This window comes from Malaclemys terrapin, chromosome 4, assembly GCF_027887155.1.
Source record: "Malaclemys terrapin pileata isolate rMalTer1 chromosome 4, rMalTer1.hap1, whole genome shotgun sequence".
Taxonomy (NCBI): Eukaryota; Metazoa; Chordata; order Testudines; family Emydidae; genus Malaclemys; species Malaclemys terrapin.
The window spans coordinates 106,228,368-106,250,363 of NC_071508.1; the positions used below are offsets into that span (position 1 = coordinate 106,228,368).

Sequence of the window (21,996 nt, forward strand, 5' to 3'; positions counted from 1 at the left end):
CATTTTGGTGGCCTTGATGGACACACAACGTCACTCTTATCTTGTGAATTGATTTTTTTCTTTTTAGTTAAAAATACAAACCCTCTTTCCTTCTTACATCTGGACTAATTAGCTTTTTTTCTCGTGTTATTGTTGAACTCATGGGTTGTGGATCAGGTTCCACAGTTCACTTGCTTTATTTGACTTATTGTACAGTACTTATAATACAATATTTTCTGACACTCAGACCATTGGAAAGGTCAAGGCCAAGGAAGAAACAAGTGCACAGAGTGACTAGGGAGTTATTAAAAGACTTACTTGGACTTTTCAGTATTAATATACTGATACATACAAAAACACCTTAGTTAAAAAAAAGTTACTAGGGTTGCAATAGTTAAGCACTCAGCTTAGAAAATGCCATGCAACCTTAATTCTTCCCCCTTGCACAGATGAATTATGATGCAGTCTTTAATTACATAGTCATATACTATTTTTTATGCATTTATTGTACAGGATGGATGGTACTCCATGAATGAAGCAGCTGTTAAATATTTTTTTATTCTCCTTATTCAATATGTTGATCCATGTCTTATTTACTGCACACCATCTAAACCCTGTGTTGAATACTGAATTATTAATTTCTTCACAGTCTTTTCTATGGTGCTTATCCCCATTGTATCCAAGTGTCTCTCAAACATCAGTTAATTTATTTTCACAACTCCTTATGAGATAGGAGAATATTATTATGGGGAAAGTGAGGCAAAGAGAGAATAAGGACAAAACGACTGCTAACTTGGGGTGCTACAATGACTAGTCACCCAACTTGAGACATCTTGAGACGGTCCCAATTCAGCACATTTTTTAAGCCTGTACTTAAATCCATTCCTGTTCAGCAAACCACTTAGGCACATGCTTATGGGCCTAAAGTACATTCCTAACATTAGACACATGATAAAATGCTCCCCTGAACAGCAATGGATTGCTGAATCTGGTCCTAAGTCAACACATGCTCTGCTTCCGGGTAGGACTGGCACCAAGCATCTTGTGCCACTGGGCTATTCTATGTACTGACTAGATTGGGAGACATTCACCATCTCCCTGAAACTGAATCTTTGTAATTTACTTTCTCTTGATAGAGACAGAAGAAAATACAACTGATGTAGAAAGCAACTCATAGCTACATACAGTACAATCGCACCCATCACACTGAACTGTGCTTTAGTTTAAATGAGGAAAAAGCTTGCAGGAGATAGGGGCAGGAATGGCAGAATGTTCCCAGTCTTTCAGTTCCTAGGTGTATAAAGGGGCAGCCAGCAAATTTGTGGGCTGTTGGGGATGACCAATCAGAATGCCTGGTATAATACAATGGGCCAGGGCATTCCAGCTAGAGGGGAGTTTGTGCAGCCCTCCTGGGTGAGCCCCCCACCCCCTCCACCCCCAGCAAGCATGCTGCAGTCACCCACTGTGTGGGGAGAGGGTAGTGGGAACAGATTGTCAAGGGACCATCCCTCTGGTAAAACAGATTGTTTTGGATAGTGAGAAATTAATGGGTAATTTACTAACTTGCTGACATATTTTTATTACACCCCAGCTCTTACAGTCTCTGGCTTTACTGCAAGGATTCACCGGACTTTAAAATTAGTACTGTCATTGGTAATCTCAGTCATATAATTTGGAGATGAGTCCATTCACATTTTGAGGGATCTGTATAGTAAACATTACTATTACTAAGCCTATATATCAGCCCCCCTACAACTCCTTGCCTTCTAAACCTAAAAGCTAGATGTTCTAGTTATACAAAACGGACATTTAGTGGGTGAACACTATATTTCAAACCCCAAAAATGTGTTTCTACTTTTAAAAAAACAACAGGTTTTCAAATGTTTGTGTAAACCAGGCTGGTTCACTCAACATGTATTCCAGTTTTTGTTATACTTTTCTGTACACACACTCTCTCTCTCTCTCTCTCTCTCTCTCTCTCTCTGCTGAAAGGGTTTTAAAGTTTCTGTGTGGAATAATCCACAAAGTCCCGGTTGAAAGGGCCAGGAGTGAAAGCTGAGTTCCCAAATGAATAAGACTAAAAAAGATAACACCCCCAGGCATCTGTATGTCTCAGCATTTAAATTATATCCCTTGAAATGTCAGTTTGGACTTTGTGCCAAGAAATGGTTGAAGAGCTTTTTTCATGAATATACCCAATGGAAGACGAATCTGTTGAAATGAAAGATGTCTCTAATCATTTGGTATAAACATAACATGTTTTTATTTTATTATGTAACCTTGGTCTTTTAATGAGGATTTTGAATTATTGCTGATGCGTTGTAATTTCATGGAATTATATTGTCTCAGTGTTTGTTCTATGGGTGGGAAGTGCTCTGAAACTTAACTTTCTATAACTTCCCATTTATTTCAATGGACTAACTGATTTCAGCAGGTTTCTCTATTAAAAACAGTTTTATTTTAAAGAATGTGTCCTGTTTATACAGGTATTCCACTCAAATAAATAGCAGTGGCTTTGTGGTTATACTACAGTAACGAAAAATCTTTCTGTAGATTTCTATTTCTGTCAGTTGACAGTTCCTGTATTTTTTCCTTCTTAAATTACAGGCTGTATTTTTCCTTTGTAGGATTAGTGATTACATGGATCTGACCCCTGTAGATATTGTAGGAAAGAGATGTTACCACTTCATTCATGCTGAAGATGTGGAAGGGATCAGGCATAGTCACTTAGACTGTAAGTACCTCAGTTTTTGTCAAAATAATCTGGCACACCACCTGGTTGCTGTTGAACTATTATTTACATTTCATGATTGTGGATCTTCATATTGGGTCTGCCTTTTTGTTTTAATATAATGGAGGATGGTTCAGAAGTAATTTTTTTATTGTATATTTTCAAGTCATTTCCTTAAATATACAAGATTCTCAATGTATGTGGGAATGTGGAATTACTTAGATTAGTATCATGGTGGTCTCCAACAGCTATCCAGTTCCATGTACTGCCCAGTACTTATTTTACTTCACAGTGGCACTGCTCCAATGAAATTAGACAAAGGTTTCTATCCATAAGAGAAGTGAAGTTCTGGAACAGCCTTTTAATGGAATTAGTGGAGGCAAAAAACCTAACTTGTTTCAACACTGAATTTGATAAGAAGTTTTTGGAGGGGATGGTATGATAAGGTTGCCTATAATGGCATATGGCCTATCTGTGACTTCTGTTAGCAAATATCTCTAATGGCTGAAGATGGGACACCAGATGGGGATGGCTCTGAGTTACTCCACATAATTCCTTCCTGGGTGTCTGGCTGGTGGGTCTCACCCACATGTTCACAGTCCAACTGATTGCCATATTTGGGATCATGAGCGAATTTTCCCCCAGGTCAGATTGACAGAGACCTTGGGGTGGGAGGTGCCTTCCTTTGCTGTGTGTGGCCCGGCTTGAACTAGAGTAAACTGTAACTTGAACTCTTTAAATCAATATCTGAGGACTTTAGTAACTCAGTCAGAGGTTACAGGCCTATTGCAGGAGTGGGTAGGTGAGGTTCTGTGGCCTGTGGTGTGCAGGAGGTCAGACTAGATGATCATGATTGTCCCTCCTTAATGTCTACGAGATGACTAACTCTGTCCCTAATATAGAAAATAAACTCATCACTTGCTTTTTTTTATTTCTGACTGATGACATGGAGATCAAAAACTGAAACATATTTGGTAGCTAAGAAAGTTGCACAGAACAGAACTGAGTCATGAAGCTACTATGGATTTAACCATACAGTGTATTATCCTCTCTACTTTTATGGCTCCCATTCCTGTAATATCCAAATACCTATCTGTACCCAATCAGGATTAGAAGACTAGGAGTTGTACAAACACATAGCAAGAGAAAGTCCCTGCCCCAAACACACACGTGTGTGTGCATATCTGTATCCAGATATGGATGCAACTTGACCCCCAAATATTTGAGACCAAATTCTTTCCATTTGAACACCAGCCTTTTAATTATAACCTATTTACAATTTTTAAAAATAGACACAGGGCTAATTCTTTTCTCGCTGAGGTTCATTGTCATCATTGGGGTTGCTCCTGATTTACACTGGTATGAGAGGAGCATTAGGCCACTAATCTGTAATTTAGATATGCTTGGAGTAAAACCAGATGATGGCTGCACTGGATACTGCTAGAGCACTGTGTGCCCTGGGATTTATTTCCACAAGACACCCCAATTGGCAGTGAAGACACAGAGTATGTGATGAGAAAAAGAAAATAAAGCAGAAATTCTCTACTAAGAGGCAAAACAAATCTCTGGTCTAAGAGCACTACACCCAAGAGAACAAACTAGTTCAATCCAATATGCCAATAGGAGAAACAGTGAGAAAACTGGTTTTCCTACACATAAAACTGAAGTAAAAACTGCTTGCTTTTTGCCTGCAATTGCAAACCTGGGAGCACAGTGGCCATCTTTGTGAAAGGCAAAAGAAGCTAACAGAAAATGTGCAGCAGCCATCTTTGATGTTGACAGCAGCGCAAAGACTCAAGCTTTTAGAAGCTCTTAAAAGGAAACAGCCCATAAAATCTGAAGGAACTAAAATATATATGATTGAAAAAGGGAAAATAGCAATGTGAGATAAAATTCAGAAAGAACATTAAAGACACATCTAGGGAAAAAACCCCAAAAAACAAACAAAAGCAATCTGGCATTTGCATTCCTTAAATTCCCAACATTGAATATCTCTGAGGATAGGGCAGTTGCTCAGAAGTGGACACACAAATTCAGAAATCTGTTGGGTGCACTTGAAATTGGAATTAAAAAATGACAAATTACACTTTTATTGCACTGTCTGGGTAAGGAACTAAAAGATGTTTATGACTCACTGACTTAATTAAACACCTTGCAGAGATGAAGATCTTGTTTGAAAAAGACCATAGTGTTCTGACTGACTGACTACTTCTCTGAAATAGAATATGGAATATGAAACACTAGTTTTCAGGCAAGTGAGACAAGAACCAATAAGATTGTGTGAGAAGTAGTGTGATCCAGTGGATAGACTGGGAATCAGAAAACCCTGTGTTCCCAACTCTACCACAGACCTGCAGTGTGTAAGTAACTTTAGACAAGTTACTTTACCTCTCTGTGTCTCTGTTTCCTCTTTGACCCTTTGTATATCTTATCTATTAGGATTGCAAGGTCTTCAGGACCAGGGCTGTCTTTTATTTGAGATAGTTACGTTGAAAGTTGACTGTGAAGAGTTACAAAGGAATCTCACTAAACTAGGTGACTGGGCGGCAAAATGGCTGATGAAATTTAGCACTGATGAGTGCAAAGTAATGACCACTGGAGAAAATAATCCCAACTATACCTACAAAATGAAAGGGTCTAAATTAGCTGTTACAGCTCAAGAAAGAGATCTTGGAGTCATTGCAGATAGTTCTCTGAAAACATCTGCTCAATGTGAAGTGACAGTCAAAAAAGCTAACAGAAAGAAACCATTAGGAAATAGATAATAAAAGAAAATGTCAAAATGCCACTATATAAATCCATGATATAACCACACCATGAATACTATGTGTAGTTCTGTTCACCCCATCTCAAAAAAGAGATATTAGAATTGGAAAAGGTGCAGAGAAGAGCAACAAAAATGACAAGGGGCATGGAACAACTTCTTCCATAGGAAGAGAGATTAAAAAGACTGGGACTATTCAGATTAGAAAAGAGATGTGTAATGGTGGAGGGGGGAAATATGATAATGGTCTCTAAAATCATGAATGGCGTGCAGAAAATGAGTAGGGAAGTATTATCTACCCCTTCACATAATGTAAGAACTAGGGGTCCTCTGATAAAATTAATAGGCAGCAGGTTTTAAACAAACAAAAGAAATAACGTCTTCACACAACTCACAGTCATCCTGTGGAACTTGTTGCCAGTGGATGGTGTGAAGGCCAAAAGTATAACTGGGTTCAAAAAAGAATTCAATTAGTTCATGAAGGATAGGTTCATCAGGCTATTAGTCAATATGGGCAGGGACGTAACCCAGCGCTCTGGCTGTCTCTAAATCTCCAACTGCCAGAAGCTGGGACTGGATGACAGAAGAGGGATCATTCAAAATTGTCCTATTTTGTTCATTCCTTCTAAAGCATCTGGAACTGACTGCAGTCAAAAGACAGAATAGTGGCAGAAGCATTGGTCTGACCCAGTGTGGCTGTTCTTATGTACAATGTTTCTTGTCAGCATCCAGCACAACGGAGCTCTGATCGTGCTTAGGGGTTTAAGTGCTACTATAGTAAAAGTAGTAATAATAATGAGAGACACTGACCAATCTTATACCAGATTCCCCACCTAGCATTCTGATGTAAATTTGCTGACTTGGATGCAAATGATGCAACATTGTTCAGTAAACAAGCATGGGCCATCAGCACTTAGCTCTTAATTTGGAAAGACTTTTAGGTGTGGAATGAGTTACTAAAGTGACAGAGTCATAGGCCTTCATCATGGAAAACAATGCACCAAGCAAACCCATAATCCCGGTAGGGCATATCTCAAGAAGTAAGATTGGGTTTCAGTACCCTTGCAGAAGCTGAAATGGCTCATACCCTCACTCAGAAAGATATCAACTTTTTGAGCAGTTGGAAAGGAATGTAGATGTGCCAAGAAAAAAACACTTTGTGGCAAATTGTCTATCTCAGCTGACAGAATCCAAATTCAAGCTAGGAAAGGGAAAAACTACCTGCTATGGTGAAAACAGATGTAGTTAAGATACAAGATTTGCCAGGCAGTGGCCATGGAAGAAGATGATAGAGGCTCACATTAAGATGAGCATGACTGAGGCATAGCCTACTAGAACCTCAGTCCCTCAAAATCAGAAGTGAGATAACAATGCAGAAAAGATGATACTCTGAAGAGGAAACTAGAAGCCAAAGTGAAGAAGCTAGCAGACCCTATGATAAAACATCAGAGGGGTAGCCGTGTTAGTCTGAGTCTGTAAAAAGAACCTCACTTCTTCAGCTGCAAGTAATGTAAATCTCCAGAGGCAGGTATAAATCAGTATGGAGATAATGAGGTTAGTTCAGTCAGGGAGGGTGAGATGCTCTGCTAGCAGTTGAGGTGTGAACACCAAGGGAGGAGACGCACCATAACAACTGTAACTCAGGAACCAACCCATGCAACAAACCTCGATGCCAACTCTGCCCACATCTACACCAGCAACACCATCACAGGACCTAACCAGATCAGCTACAACATCACCGGCACATTCACCTGCACGTCCACCAATGTTATATATGCCATCATGTGCCAGCAGTGTCCCTCTGCTCTGTACATTGGCCAAACTGGACAGTCACTACGCAAAAGGATAAATGGACACAAGTCAGGTATCAGGAATGGCAATATACAAAAACCTGTAGGAGAACACTTCAGCCTCCCTGGCCACACAATAGCAGATGTAAAGGTAGCCATCTTACAGCAAAAAAACTTCAGGACCAGACTCCAAAGAGAAACTGCTGAGCTCCAGTTCATTTGCAAATTTGACATCATCAGATCAGGATTAAACAAAGACTGTGAATGGCTATCCAACTACAGAAGCAGTTTCTCCTCCCTTGGTGTTCACACCTCAACTGCTAGCAGAGCACCTCACCCTCCCTGATTGAACTAACCTCGTTATCTCCATACTGATCTATGCCTGCCTCTGGAGATTTCCATTACTTGCATCTGAAGAAGTGAGGCTCGTACCCACGAAAGCTTATGCTCACAATACCTCTGTTAGTCTTAAAGGTGCCACAGGACCTGTTGCTTTTTATGATAAAACAGAATCAAGACTTCAAGGGGTTGCAAACTAAAAAAAAGTGAATACTTGAAAAAGAGCTTCAGAAATTACAGGAAATTACAGGATACCCTCATAGGACCTAATCACATCAGCCGCACTATCAGAGGCTCGTTCACCTGCACATCTACCAATGTGATATATGCCATCATGTGCCAGCAATGCCCCTCTGCCATGTACATTGGCCAAACCAGACAGTCTCTACGTAAAAGAATAAATGGACACAAATCAGACTTCAAGAATTATAACATTCAAAAACAAGTTGGAGAACACTTCAACCTCCCTGGCCACTCGATTACAGACCTAAAAGTCGCAATATTACAACAACAAAAATTCAAAAAACAGACTCCAATGAGAGACTGCTGAATTGGAATTAATTTGCAAATTGGACACCAATTGGACACGGTTTCACCTATAACGCGGTAAGATTTTTTGGCTCCCGAGGACAGCGTTATATCGAGGTAGAGGTGTATTGGGCGAATTCTGGATGTGCACTGACAATAAAATAGAAAAGGCAGAACTAGGAAGATTGGTACATCCACCCTTCAATTCCAGGTTATGCAGAGACACCAGAGAAGAAAATGAGCAAATTGTTTAAGGAAAAAAATGTTGCACAAAACCCACAAAATATTCAGGAAGATTGTTGATGGTAAAATCATTTCATAGTGGACCATTAGTAACTTTTGAAAAGCTTTAGCACTATTTCAAATAAAAGAAGTCAAAAGCAGCCTTTTGCATGTGAACAGAAGAAGAACAGTGCAGAAGGTCTTCAGGTCTATAACAGCAACAGTCTTTTGTATGAAATCTGTTTTGCCCTTATGCAAAGTCAGTTGCAGTCAAAGGAAAAACTCCAATTGACTTCAGTGACCATTTGAAGAAGGCCTAACAGAACAAAAATATAGGGATGAAATCCTGCCTCCATTGAAGTAAATTGCAAAAGTCCTATTGACTTTGGGGGGGGAGGTTTATGTTTATTAATATTTGGTGCATTTGTAAAGAATTGGGGAAGGAAAGTAATAATGTGTCCATTTAAGGTGGAAGGCAGCTTGGGTGAAAGTGATCATGAAATGATAGAGTCCATGATTCTAAAGAATGCTAGGAGGGAAAACAGCAGAATAAAGACAATGGACTTCAAGAAGGCAGAGCTTGGCAAACTAAGTGAATTGGTAGGTAAGATCCTATAGGAAGCAAGTCTAAGGGGAAAAAAAATTTAAGGACAGTTGGCAGTTTTTTTTAAGAGACATTATTAAGGTCACAAGAGCAAACTATCCCACTGCATAGGAAAGATAGGAAGTAAGGTAAGCGACCACCCTGGCTTAACCAGGAGATCTTCAACAACTTGAAATTCTAAAAAGAGGCATATAAAAAGTAAAAACTAGGTCAAATTACAAAGATTAATATGAAAAAATCCAACACAAGCATGTAGGAAGAAAAATAGAAAGGCCAAGGTACAAAATGAGATTAAACTAGCTAAGGACATAAAGGGTTACCAGAAAACATTTTACGAGTACATGAGAAGCAAAAGGAAGACCAAGGGCAGGTTAGGCCCATTACTCAATGCAGAGGGAAAGACAATAACAGAAAAAACACCAATGACAAAAATGTTAAATGCCTTTTTTGTTTCAGTTTTCACCAAAAAGGTTAGCAGTGATCAGACAACTAACATAGCAAATATCAATGTAAATGGAGTAGGAACTGAGGCTAAAATAGGGAAAGAACAAGGTCAGACTTACTTTGACAAGTTAGATGTCTTCGTGTTGGCAGGGCCTGACTAAATACATCCTAGAATATTTAAGGATCTGGCTGAAGAGATCTCTGAGTCATTAGTGGTTACCTTTGAGAACTTGTGGAGGATAGGAGAGATTCCAGTACCCATCTATAAAAAGGGGAATAAGGACAACCCAGGAATTATAGACATTAGCTTAACTTCAGTTCTGAAAAAGATAATGGAGCAAATAATCAAACAATCAGTTTATAAGCATCTAAAAGATAATAAGATGATAAGCAACAGCATGAATTTGTTGCGAACAAATCACGTCAAACCAACCTAATATCCTTCTTTGACAGGGTAACAAGCCTAGTGGATGGGGGAAGCAGTGATATATGTTGACTGTAACAGAGGGGTAGCCGTGTTAGTCTGAATCTGTAAAAAGCAACAGAGGGTCCTGTGGCACCTTTAAGACTAACAGAAGTATTAGACAGTCTGATGAAGTGGGCATTCACCCACGAAAGCTTATGCTCTAATACTTCTGATAGTCTTAAAGGTGCCACAGGACCCTCTGTTGATGTTGACTGTGATAAGCCTTTTGATACTGTCTCATATTACCTTCTCATAAGCAAACTAGGGAAATATAGCCTAGATAAAGTATTATAAGGTGGATGCACAACTGGCTGAAACCTGTATTCAGAGAGTAGTTATCAATGGTTCACACTCAAGCTGGAAGGGCATATAGAGTGGTGTCCCTCAGGAATCTGTCCTGGGTCTGCTTCTATTCAATATCTTTATAAATGATTTTGATAACAGCACAGAGAGTACACTTATAAAGTTTGCAGACGATACCAAGCTGGAAGGGGTTGGTAGCGCTTTGGAGGACAGGATTGGAATTCAAAATGATCTTGAGAAACTGGAGAAATGGTCTGAAATATATAGCATGCAGTTCAATAAGAACAAATGCAAAGTACTCCAATTAGGAAGGAATAAGCAACTGCACACATACAAAATGAGAAATGACTGCATAGGAAGGAGTACTGCAGAAAGGATCTGGAGGTTGCAGTGGATCACAAACTAAATATGAATCAACTATCTAATACTGTTGCAGAAAAAAGTGGACATCCTTCTGGGATGTATGAGCAGGAGTATTGTAATCAAGTGGTGAGAAGTAGTTTTTCCACTCTACTTAGTACTCATAAGGTCTCAATTAGAGTGTGTCCAGTTCAGGTCACCACAATTTGGAAAAGATCTGGACAAAAAATGATTAAAGGTCTAGAAAACATGACCTCCAAGAAAAGATTGAAAAATTGGGTTTGTTTAGTTGGAGGAGAGAAGACTCGGGGGGACATAATATGAGTCTTACAGTATGTAAAACGTTGTTATAAAGAGGAGAATGATAAATTGTTCTCCTTATCCACTGAGGACAGGACAAGAAGCAACGGGCTTAAATTGCAGCAAGGGAGATTTAGGTTAGACATTAGGAAAAGTTGCCTAACTATGAGGGTAATTAGCCACTGGAACAAATTTTCTAGGAAGGTTGTGGAATCTCCATCATTGGAGGTTTTTAAGAACAGGTCAGACAAACATCTGTTAGGGATGGTCTAGATAATTTTTAGTCCTGCCTCAATGTAGGGGACTGAACTAAATGACCTATTAAGGCCCCTTCCAATCCGAAATTTCTATGATTTTGTATCAGACTGTATTCTGAGAACTCCATTAGCACTGCTGGAAGCTGGTATAGTGCACATATTGTTAGAGTTCGAAACAGACTGCTGGATTTCCTCTAATAAAAGAATACTAACACGCTATCTACGCATATGCCTGCTTTTACTTCCACAGCACACTACATCCCAGTGATTCCACAATTGTTGAATCAGTGGCTCAATATCTTTTTTAAAAATGAGATATGGGGATATTATCCCCTTTTTGTTCCATTGAACTTTCTGATGATGGTTTTTTCACAGATACCCCAGTGCTTTGTGTAACAATTAAACTAACGAGTGAGTATCCATCTCATAGTACTTAACTGTGTAGAAAAAATCCCATTTGATTTTGTCACATACTTTTTCTGCATCTATTGCAAAAACTGCCACTAGTTCACTAATTGATATTACTTGTTGTATCACATTTAACATTTTCTTTGTATTCTTTGCTGGCAAACTCCTATTCATAAACCTCACCCGATCAGGGTGTATTAGCTGGGATAATGCAACTGAGTCGCCAGCATTTTCACTAATAATTTTCAGACATAATTTATAAGTGACACAGGCCTCTAGCTACCACATTCTACTGGCTCTATGCCGGCTTTCCTTAATAAGATTATAGAAGCATTATTCAGAGTTCCAGGCAGTAGCCTTTCCTCATACGAGTGGTTAAGGGCACTCAACAACAGGGGAGTTAATGGATCACTGAACTTTTGATAAAACTCATAAAAATCCCTGTTGTCCTCAGGTACTTCCTTTTTAAAAATATCTGTTAGTTTTCACAACAGCTGCTTGTGGTCCAGAGCCCTAAATGTATAACATAAGCAATAAGCCCACCCTCTCCAGGAAATGTGGAATCTTTCTAGATTTGCATTCAAAACCAATTCTATTGTTAGGTATCTGTAACATACTACTCACATACAGTATACATACCTATTACAATTACTATTATATATTTTAATAAAACACAATATTTATGGGCTAAATAGTCAAAAGGATCTCAGTGCAGCCTGAAAAATGATTCCTGAGGCTTTCACATGTAAGTTTATCTCCATGCAAAAATGTAGCTTTGTGCAGACAAAGTACTTTTGCTTGTACAAATTGGGTAGGTAGGAATCTAACAAGCTAATTTAGATGCACAACTCTCAGATTTTTGTACACATAATAATGAACAAATGAAATAATACACGTTGGTGCAATTTTAGTGGCTGCTTTGAAAAACTGGGGCTGTATGGTAAAGACAGATTCATGATAGATGATGCACATATGACATACTTTCAGTTCCGGGGCCAGAAAAGGGGTTGTGTTATCTGTAAGAAATATGCAGTTCCTCATTACATACATTAAAAACACTTTTAGACTTAAAACTTCCCAGCCACCGTAGAGTTACAGGTCCAGTGAGGCTCAAATCCAGCCACTAGCTCCCAGCCTTAGTGTGCAGTAAGAAGATGCAAGGAGGGGGATAAGAGGAATCTTCCACTTCCGGTCTCTGGGGCTGCCTTGTATCTGCTACTAAAGTCCTGAGGCTGCAGGAGTGCCCCCATTGTCCAATTCACCTCTGAGTCTTGTGAAAAGGACAGGAGGATCCTCGTAGCTGTGGATCCTCTGACAACACCTGTGCCTGCAGGGAGCACCGACAGAGGCATGTCATGTGAAGGGAGCTCAATTCAGTTCCTGCACATTCCCCCGCTACCCGACTCCTGGGCCCCTGCTCAGTGGAATTACACCTGCTCCAATGCCTGGAGACCCTCTGTGGCCTTAGAGCTGAGGGCCCAAATGAATACAATTACTCTTGAGTCTGGTTTTATACTGTCCCCAGTATACAGTATTCTTTGAAACAATGAGAACAAAGTGGGACAAAGATAATTTGACACCCACTGCTCTCTAGTGCGTAGCACTTTACCATGTGATTTTCTTCACTTGCCACTCTTATTGCACTGATGCTTGCTACTGCCCCGTTCTGATTCAAGAAGTCTGTTTGTTGTTAAGAATGAATGGATGTCACATACTGCTGAGGCATATGTCCCCAATTAATTGAAAAAATTAATGATGTTCACTGAACAGTTACATCAAGTACTTTCTGGCTGGGAAACCAGACAGGATATAGAAAAGTCAAGACCTCTGGAGGAAGCCATGAATATACTCTTGGACAAATGTAGGACAATGTACTGGAATTTGAAAATGAATATATTGCTTGTAAGAACACTGTCACAAGCATTGTATATATTGGTATATAATAAGTGCTTTTTCATTTTGGAATCCTAATTGAGGTCTAAATTCAGAAACCTGACACTGACAAAAAAGATACTTGTCATCCTCAGCTTTTGCTTGGCAAAACGTCATCCTATTTCTTTATGATTTGATTTATAAGAAATACAATTCCTCAGAAACAGTGAGCAAGGGCAGTTCATTTCCCATAAAGCAAAGGTCTCTGATGAATACGTTTGGTAGCATTCTCTCTGATCTACTTTTATCTGGTTTCTAGTAGTTGGAATAATCCAGGTTTTCTGAAAATAAACCACTCCACATTTACCTTGTTCACCACTCCTCTGTTTTTCAAAGAATCTTGTCCCTCAATCTGCTTTAAAATCAGTTATATATTCATGATTTCTTTGTGCTTCTTCAATAAGAAATTCCTATTGGCATACAAAATATTGCTTAGTGATTTAGCCTACCAGCTGCAATTGAACTAACCCTTTTAACTCACGCACATCAGTTATAATTTTTGGTTCTCTTAATAACCTCAAACACATGAAAAACAAATAGAATGAGTTGATAATTCCTAACAGTAAAATACACTTCACATAGTTTGCCATCATGCTGTGGAATAACTCCACAATGTCAAGTAGCACACAATTAGTAAAACTGTAGGGGGAAAAAAAGAAGTGTTTTGATCCTGAGAAATTTTGATCCTAATCAGATCGAAATTTCAATGCTCTTGTAGTGCTTAATATCTTCAATCACAAAAAGAAAAAAATCAAACTGATTCCAATGTTAGGTTTTTGCATTCTGTGACTGAAGTAAAATGCTAAAATATACAAATGAATCTCCTTTTTGTACAAGTTTATTATCATCACTAAGAAGCAAGATTGATTCTAAATTAGTGTGATAGAATGTCTGATGTTTAGCTAATCCTTAAACCAAGCCAGCCTTGACAGTCTGACGGCAGTGTAGTACATTTTGGTTTATAGGCATTGCAAAGATGGTGCACTGCCTAACTGTTTGCACAGTAACCTGCTTTTCCAAACCATAGGCTGATATGGTCATCTACTTAAGGAAGTGACTCAAGCATGCCCTTTTGGCTGGAAATGGTGGTGACGTAGCAGTCAGAAGGAATGAGAGATAAGGGGAAATGGAGATCAAATTAAGTGACTGGTAAAAGAGAGCATATAACGAAAACAGATCTGTTTTGTATTGAAAAAAAATTAAAGCTATGTCTGGTTTTAACACAAAAACAGTTTTTGTTTTGCAATCTTACTCCCTCGTAATTACTTCTAAGCTGGTATCATTACATAGCTCAAATCACATATTTCTGTAATTATTTAAAGTTAGTGTCTAGATTCTGTCTGTCTAGGTATGGAAGCCATCATCACAATATCTGAGCACCATGCAGACATTAATGAATTTATTCTGGCAACACCCTTGTAGCAAAATATTTTGCCCATTTTACAGATAAGTAACTGAAGCACAGAGCTATTCCATTGGGCCACAGAGAGAAAGAATGAGAATGACTCTATAGCTGGTGGTTAGGGACCTACCTGGGTGGTGGGAGACCCCGGGGCAAGTTCTATTGCTCAAATTACTCTTTACTTTTTTATGCACCGCAAAACAGCTTCAACAGGAGAGACAGAGATACAGACTATCCTGTAACTCAGTAGTTAGAGCACTCTCCTGGGAGGTGGGAGACTCCTGTTCAAATCCTTTCTCCTCCTAGCAGAGGAATGGAATCTGGGTTTCCCACATCCCAGTTGAGTGCACTAACCACTGGGCTAAAAGTGATAAGGTAGGCACCACCTCCTGCTGCTCCTCATCTGACTAGGTTTCAGATGTGACTTGATCTGTAGGCAACCTCTGAGTACATGCCTATTGGTTTGGGCCCCAGGGTCAAACCTCTGTCTTCCCTGCTTTGTGGATCATTCTGGGACTTAAGCAGGAGAGAGGTGTCCAGATGCCAACAGCGAGACAGCGATGCACATGCCGAGGCAGCAACTTACACACCCAGATAGCTTTTACCCTGAAAATTTAGGCACCAAGTGAGTTTAGGCACCGACAGTGTTCAGCAGGAGTTTTGTGGATCCCAGTGGAGCCTAAAACTGGGACTTCAGCAGCAAAACCCAGACTTAGGCACCTAAGTGCTTTTGTGAATCCCACCCTAAGTGATTTGCCCAAGATCGCACAGGAAGTCTGTGGCAGAGACAGGAGTGGATTCCAGATCTCCTGGTTCCTTAGCCTTAAGCACAAGACCATTCTTCCTAGCCCTGTAGGGGCACAAGTAAAATGATAGGCTGCAGAGCCAAGCAATCCCTGCACCAGACTCCTATGTCTTCTGCTTCTGTAGCCTAAGGAGGTTACACAAGCAGAAGAGACAGGAGTCTGGTGCAGTTGGCATAGCTAAAAACACTGAGCTGTGGGAGCCCCTCATTTGCACAAGTGAGCTGGTGCAAGGCAAAGGAAGCACATGCTACTACATGTTCTTAGCACATGCTACTACATGTCATAGCAGTAGCTACTGCTGAGTGCACTAGCTCTGAGATCCAGGAGCTGTTATTTTTGTCTCAGGCACAGGTTTAATTGAGACTGCCATATGAGATCAGAGCATTGGTCCATCTAGTCCAGTATCCTGTTTCTCACACTGGCCGGTGCCATCTGCTTCAGAGAGAGGTGCAAGAAACTCTGCAGTAGGCAGCTATGGGATAAGTTGCCCATGGAGAAGAATATTTTTTTCCTAGCCTCCATGAGTTAGTAGTTGGCTTAAGTCACGAAACATGAGGATTTATATCTCTTCCAAAATTCTTGGTGGTATAAAGGTAAATATCCAATTATCTTTTGAATGCTGATAAACACTTGCCTTTAATGATATCTTGTGGCAATGAGTTTCGCAGGCTCATTGGGTGCTGTGGGACAAAATATTTCTTTTTTTTAAGCTTACCAGCAGCATCAGCTCTTTTAAATGGTAAATAAAACAGAGGACTCTACAAGGCTAAACCTCTAGTGTCTTTAAGCCATTAGATTGCTGAACCTGAACCTGCTGTTTCTTGATAGTAATTTTTTGTCTTTTTCAGCAAAGTGATATACAGTTATGTCGCATGATGCCTAAAATATAGTTTGCATCAATAACCCTGTAAATTCACTCCTAATGCTATTTCATCTCCAAATCAAATCCAACTGTTTAATGCAGCGCTAATTAGTACATCCCCATTTCAGTTTGTAGACTCTCCATTGTAATTCCTTCATAGCTCATTTTTTTTCACAGCAGAGCATCAATCAATGTAAATGCCCTGCCAGCCTAGGCAACACAAGATGTCCTCCATGCATTTGTCATTAGCCACTGAAACAAAGGGAATACAGTATATTTAGCTGTATTCAGTAATTTCTCATAAAAATGAAAACTGCAAAAGAAGACAAGGGGAAGAAAGTCTGGTAGATTGGCCAACTGCATTATCAAAACCTTGGGGAGGCATTGTTTGAATTCTGCCTGCAACACCATCTCTGCAGGGCATTTGGACTTGAAAGAAGAGTAGAGTTCTCCTGTGACATCACTGCAATATGGTCATATCCCTGCCCATTAGACAAGTGAAATTTACACCCAAGCTTTTGCCCCATTTTACATTAAAAACGTGCATGCAATATTGACTATGTTTCTGCTATTTATTACAGCAGTTTCTGTAATGAACCCTCTAATGAAGGTTGAATTCTGACTTCTATTCAGAACCTCACTGCTTTTTCAGTTGCTCTTAATCATCTTAAAAAAAATTTTTCTTTTAGCTGAAATTTTCCAGACCAAAGGTGATTTTATATTTTGGAGTGTTTCTGCAAAACTGGTTATTGGAGAGGTGTATGCTTGTGATAAACTGCAGAACCACATTAAATTGCACAGCCATGTGAATGACAGCATTTATTGTGCATCTCTTACAACTTCACCTGCACTCTGGCCACAAAACCATTTCTACTGTGACTGTTTCCTAACATTCCAGACCTCTGAGCCACTTCAATCAGATGGCATTTTAAAAAGATTTTGGGGGTCTGGGAGTCCTTGCCACAAAACTGTTTTCTGTTTTTCCCTAATTGCTGAATTTTCCTCCCAAATTACACTGGTGTGAGATACAGAATGGACAATGTTCAGTCCTGGCTAGTGACAGGTTTAATATTCATTATCTTGTGACCAAAACAGTTAGAAAAGGAGTTTTAGTCCATCTATTAGTGATAAGTGTTCTTCTTTCCTAGGCTGGATAGTTGAACCCGTGGTATTAAGGGAGACTGGCTTTACAGGTGAAACGATATAAAAATAGTAACAATAAAAATATAAACTCTCTAAAGTAGTTCTGTAAAATATGATGTAGCCTATAACAAATTCATGATGGTGTGGCAAATAGGTCTTGTTGGCACTTGTTTGGGAACACTGGTACAAATCAGTTGTGGCTTTGTCTCTCATGAGTAATTTGGCCAGTTCTGGACCAATATCATTTTTAAGGTCTAATAACTTACAAACCAGGCAACCAGGTCTGTAACTCATTGGGAAACTGAGAATCTCCCTTCCAAATATACAAAGCATTTGTTCTTAACCCTAGAAGGTTGCAAGATATTGGTCCTTAAGATAATAGCATCCTGACGTATTGACAAGCTATTTTATTTACTTTTTAGAGATTTTTAAAATTAGTGCTGCTTTTTCATTCCCTGAGAGCTGCAGCAATAGACTCATGGTAATAAGTAGGATCCTACCAAATTCACAGCCATGAAAAATGTGTCAGAGACTGTGAAATCTGGTCTCCTCTGTTGAAATCTACCCTATATTATACACAGTTCACAGGGGACATCAGCGTTTCTCAAACTGGGGGTCCCAACCCAAAAAGGAGTCGTGGGATGGTTACAAGGTTATTGTAGGGGGGGTTGCGGTATTGCTATCCTTACTTCTGTGCTGCCTTCAGAGCTGGCCGGCTGGAGAATGGCAGCTGCTGACCGAGGGCCCAGCTCTGAAGGCAGCAGCACAGAAGTAAGGGTGGCAATACCACATCATGCCATCCGTACTTCTGCGCTGCTGCTGGCAACTGTGCTGCCTTAAGAGCGGGGCTCTGAGCCAGCAGCCGCTGCTCTCCGGCCACCCAGCTCTGAAGGCAGCACAGATGTAAGGGTGGCAATTCGGTGACCCCCCCCCACACACACACACAATAACTTTGTGATCCCCACCCAACCCCCACAGTTACATCACTGTGAAATTTCAGATGTAAATATCTGAAATCATAAAATGTATTATTTTTAAAATACCTATGACCGTGAAATTGGTAGGGCCCTAATAATAAGGAAACTTCTTTTTAGAGGCACAAGTAATTTAATCAAAAAAAAAAAAAAAACAATAAACTTTCAAAAAAAATCTAACGGAGATTTTCTGCAAAATGTGGCATGATGCGGTGTGTTGGTTAAAGGGGGGGATTGCGTTCATTTGGGATAAACAAAAGAACAGCCATAGTAAATGTACCACATACTACAGTAAGTGTAGAGTGGTATGATCTGGACTCTTTTCCTCTGGGGACTGAGCTGAAATAACTAAATTCATGTCACTCACTACCTCAACCTGAACATGGACTCTGGTCCCAGATGTGAAAGACCCATACTTTCCCTTAAACCGTCTTACCTTCAATCAGTGTGGTTGAAAAATATATATATTTAAACGTCTGCTAGTCTGCTGTCTTACATTCATCAGTGAACTAGCTTTTGTGAAGCTTCCATCTGCCCTGCCATCAGTATCTGATATAGCTGTGTACATTTTATACACATATTTGTCATAGAGGGTTAAGTTCGCAAATCTTTATTTTTGCAAGCAATGTTGTATGGCAGACATTAATATTAGTGGGCAGGGGGAGGGAACTTAAGCTGCTTTAGCAACCAAGACCTAATTTCTCTACTCAAGTTGCATGGTGGTAGCTGAGAACAGAATTTAGATCTGGGACTTTACAATACAATACTGTATATTTTCCTCTGAGTTTGGGTGCATACGTTTCATTACCGTTAATGGAAGCTACGTCTGAAGTGGTGCGCAGAGCAAGTTTGGGTTTCTAAAGGACAGTTTCAGCAATAGGAAATGGGGAGCCACTTTATGGCAAGATTAAAGTTTTAAAAATCCAGGCAAGCCTGACAATCATGAGAAACGAGAAAAGTTTACAGAAACCTAAATAATTGAGTATTCACTATTCAATCCAGTTTGTTAACAACCACATTCATCATTTAGAAGAATGTAGGTCTGTACATTCATTTCCATTCATTATTCCTTCTCAGTTTATAAAACATCTCTGCTTGACTCCGACTTCATCATAAATGTTTTAGTTTAAGGTGTTATCCAGCAAATTTGCTCTTCAACAATAGTTCATCCGAGCAGACAAGATCACATGAAGAGAGACTAAGCCATGTTCAGAGGCATACAAGCAAACAGAATGAATTTTCCTGCAATCAAATAGTGTCCAAGAAACATTCTCATCTAAGTGAAGCACTTAAAAGGAGATAATGTCAAAAGTAAATAAATAAATTAAATTAAATAAATGGCTCTGGATGCTAGGCAGTAAATTAATGTCTTCGGGCACTACAACATTTATTTCTCCTAAAACCTGAAGCAATAGGATAGAATTCTGATACACATATTGTAAGTCTCAGTGGGTGGTTGCATATCTATATCTTAATTTATAACGAGAAAAGTTTTGCCGTTTTTCTACATTTTTGAACTGGTACCATGAACTGAAAGCTAAATTCTGATCTCATTTAAACTGGTGTAAACCAAAATGTCTCCATTAACTCAATTGAGATACTCTGGATTTAAATGAGATCAAAATCTCTAAATCTGTAGGGATGGTTCTCAGAGGTTCAGGGTTTGAATCAGTTAGGATAAGTACCCAAACCTTTGTGTGGAATTTCCAGTATTTCAAGTTAGTTGTTTGGCTAGATACATAGAGTGAGAGACTGTTCTCACAATATTTTGGCTAGAAATGGACCTGAGCCACAAAGTTTGGAAACTAATCAGGATCAAATTTCTCCAAAGTTTGGATCTGGCCAGTCTCTAACTTTAGCTCCTCCCATAACCAGAAAACAAAGAGCAGCCAAAAAGTGAAAAACTGTTTTAAAAAAGATAAATAAATATTTTCAACCTTCCTAAAAGTTTTGGTTCAAGCTTTGAGAAAAGGTTTGGTTTAGCTTTTATTTTATCTGTACAGAGTTGCTTATCCTTACTTTCATCTAGTTTCACAGGGATTTAGATGTGTAACTTCCCCATGAATCAAGAAAAGACAGTATCCCTTAGTGTGGCAGCAAATAACAGATTGATGGCCACATCTTAACATTTTTAGAATGAAATTTGTATAGGTTTAAAAGATTTATTACAGATGAACCAAGCAGTTGGATGGGAATTTGGGTATTATCAAGCCAGAATTTTCTTTTCAAAACACAAACTGTCAGTTCCCTCTGCCTTTGGAAATTATGCCCGTAGCTTTAGAGAGTTCCTACTGTACCAGCTGTTATTTCTCTTAGCAAATATTTATATTGTGATAGCAACTGAAAGCCTCAATCAAGATTAGGGCCCCATTATGCTAGGTGCTGTACAACACAGAAAAGAGACATTTCTAGCCCTTCGCTGCATTCTCTTGTCATGCCGTGAGGAAGAAGGGTAATGCATTTTTTAAAAAGCCTTACTGAACTGCTGTTTTCTTAATCCACTGTAAACTTATTTTGGGGAAGGGGGAATCTCTTGTGAGATTACAAATTGCTGAGGGCCAAATTGTGCCATTTAGTGTTGGGTGTGTAGAGCCACATGACCCCAGGGGGACCTCATGACCCCAGCGGGATCAAACACAAGAGAGGCAGAATTCTTCCCTATGTAGGCTGCATTATCCTTTAGCCTGGCGTGCAGAGAATGCATCTGTAAGCATTCCTTGCACACTTCCCCCACCCCCACCCCACCCCTGGGTATTAGATAGTAAATCAAATTGTTTGGGGAGAATTACGTAGATATATGTGGTTGATCATAGAGCATATACAGGTCTTCCATCCTCTAGCCCATAACTCAGTTTAAGTATCAAACATCATTTAACTTTGCTAAATATTGCTCAGTGCTTTTTTTTTATTGCTAAAAACCAATTTGTGGATGCCTACTATTTAAAACATCTAACTAACTAATTGCAAAATCTATAGAAAAGTCTCTACAGCATCAAAGACTCAGTTGATCCTATGAGCAGTTATAAATGAAAAACTGTCTCTGTTTCAAGCAAATAAGGCACTTAATGCACACTTTCTGGCTGTGATGCTATTTTCCCTGTGGGTTTTGAAAATGACCTTCCTGTAAGCATCAAGGACTGTAACTTTTCAGATAAAGAAACTTGTTCTTGTTTTAAGTCTATGCCAGGTTCATTCCCCTATAGCCCACAGTTTTCAAAAGCAGAAGAAAAAGTAATCCAGACTTTTTTTTAAAAAAAAACTCTGTTTCCAGAATGAAGTTACCCTGTCAGCTTGCCTTGGGCCTTAGGTGGAGAAGTGGAGATTAAAGAGTCAGTATTCCTTTTCATGTTTCGTCTGCCAGTTTTGTGAATGTAGAAAGAGA

The 21,996-nt window shown here is 39.4% G+C and overlaps 1 protein-coding gene across 6 annotated transcripts in view; it reads left to right on the forward strand.

Annotated features, from left to right (window-relative positions):
* NPAS3 (neuronal PAS domain protein 3) overlaps positions 1–21,996 on the forward strand; it is an 821,267-nt gene that overhangs the window by 783,937 nt on the left and 15,334 nt on the right. For all 6 annotated transcript variants that reach the window (XM_054028282.1, XM_054028283.1, XM_054028280.1 and 3 more), the window contains one exon: positions 2,607–2,713. In XM_054028282.1, the coding sequence (XP_053884257.1) occupies positions 2,607–2,713 (107 nt within the window). The remainder of the gene's footprint in view (positions 1–2,606; positions 2,714–21,996) is intronic.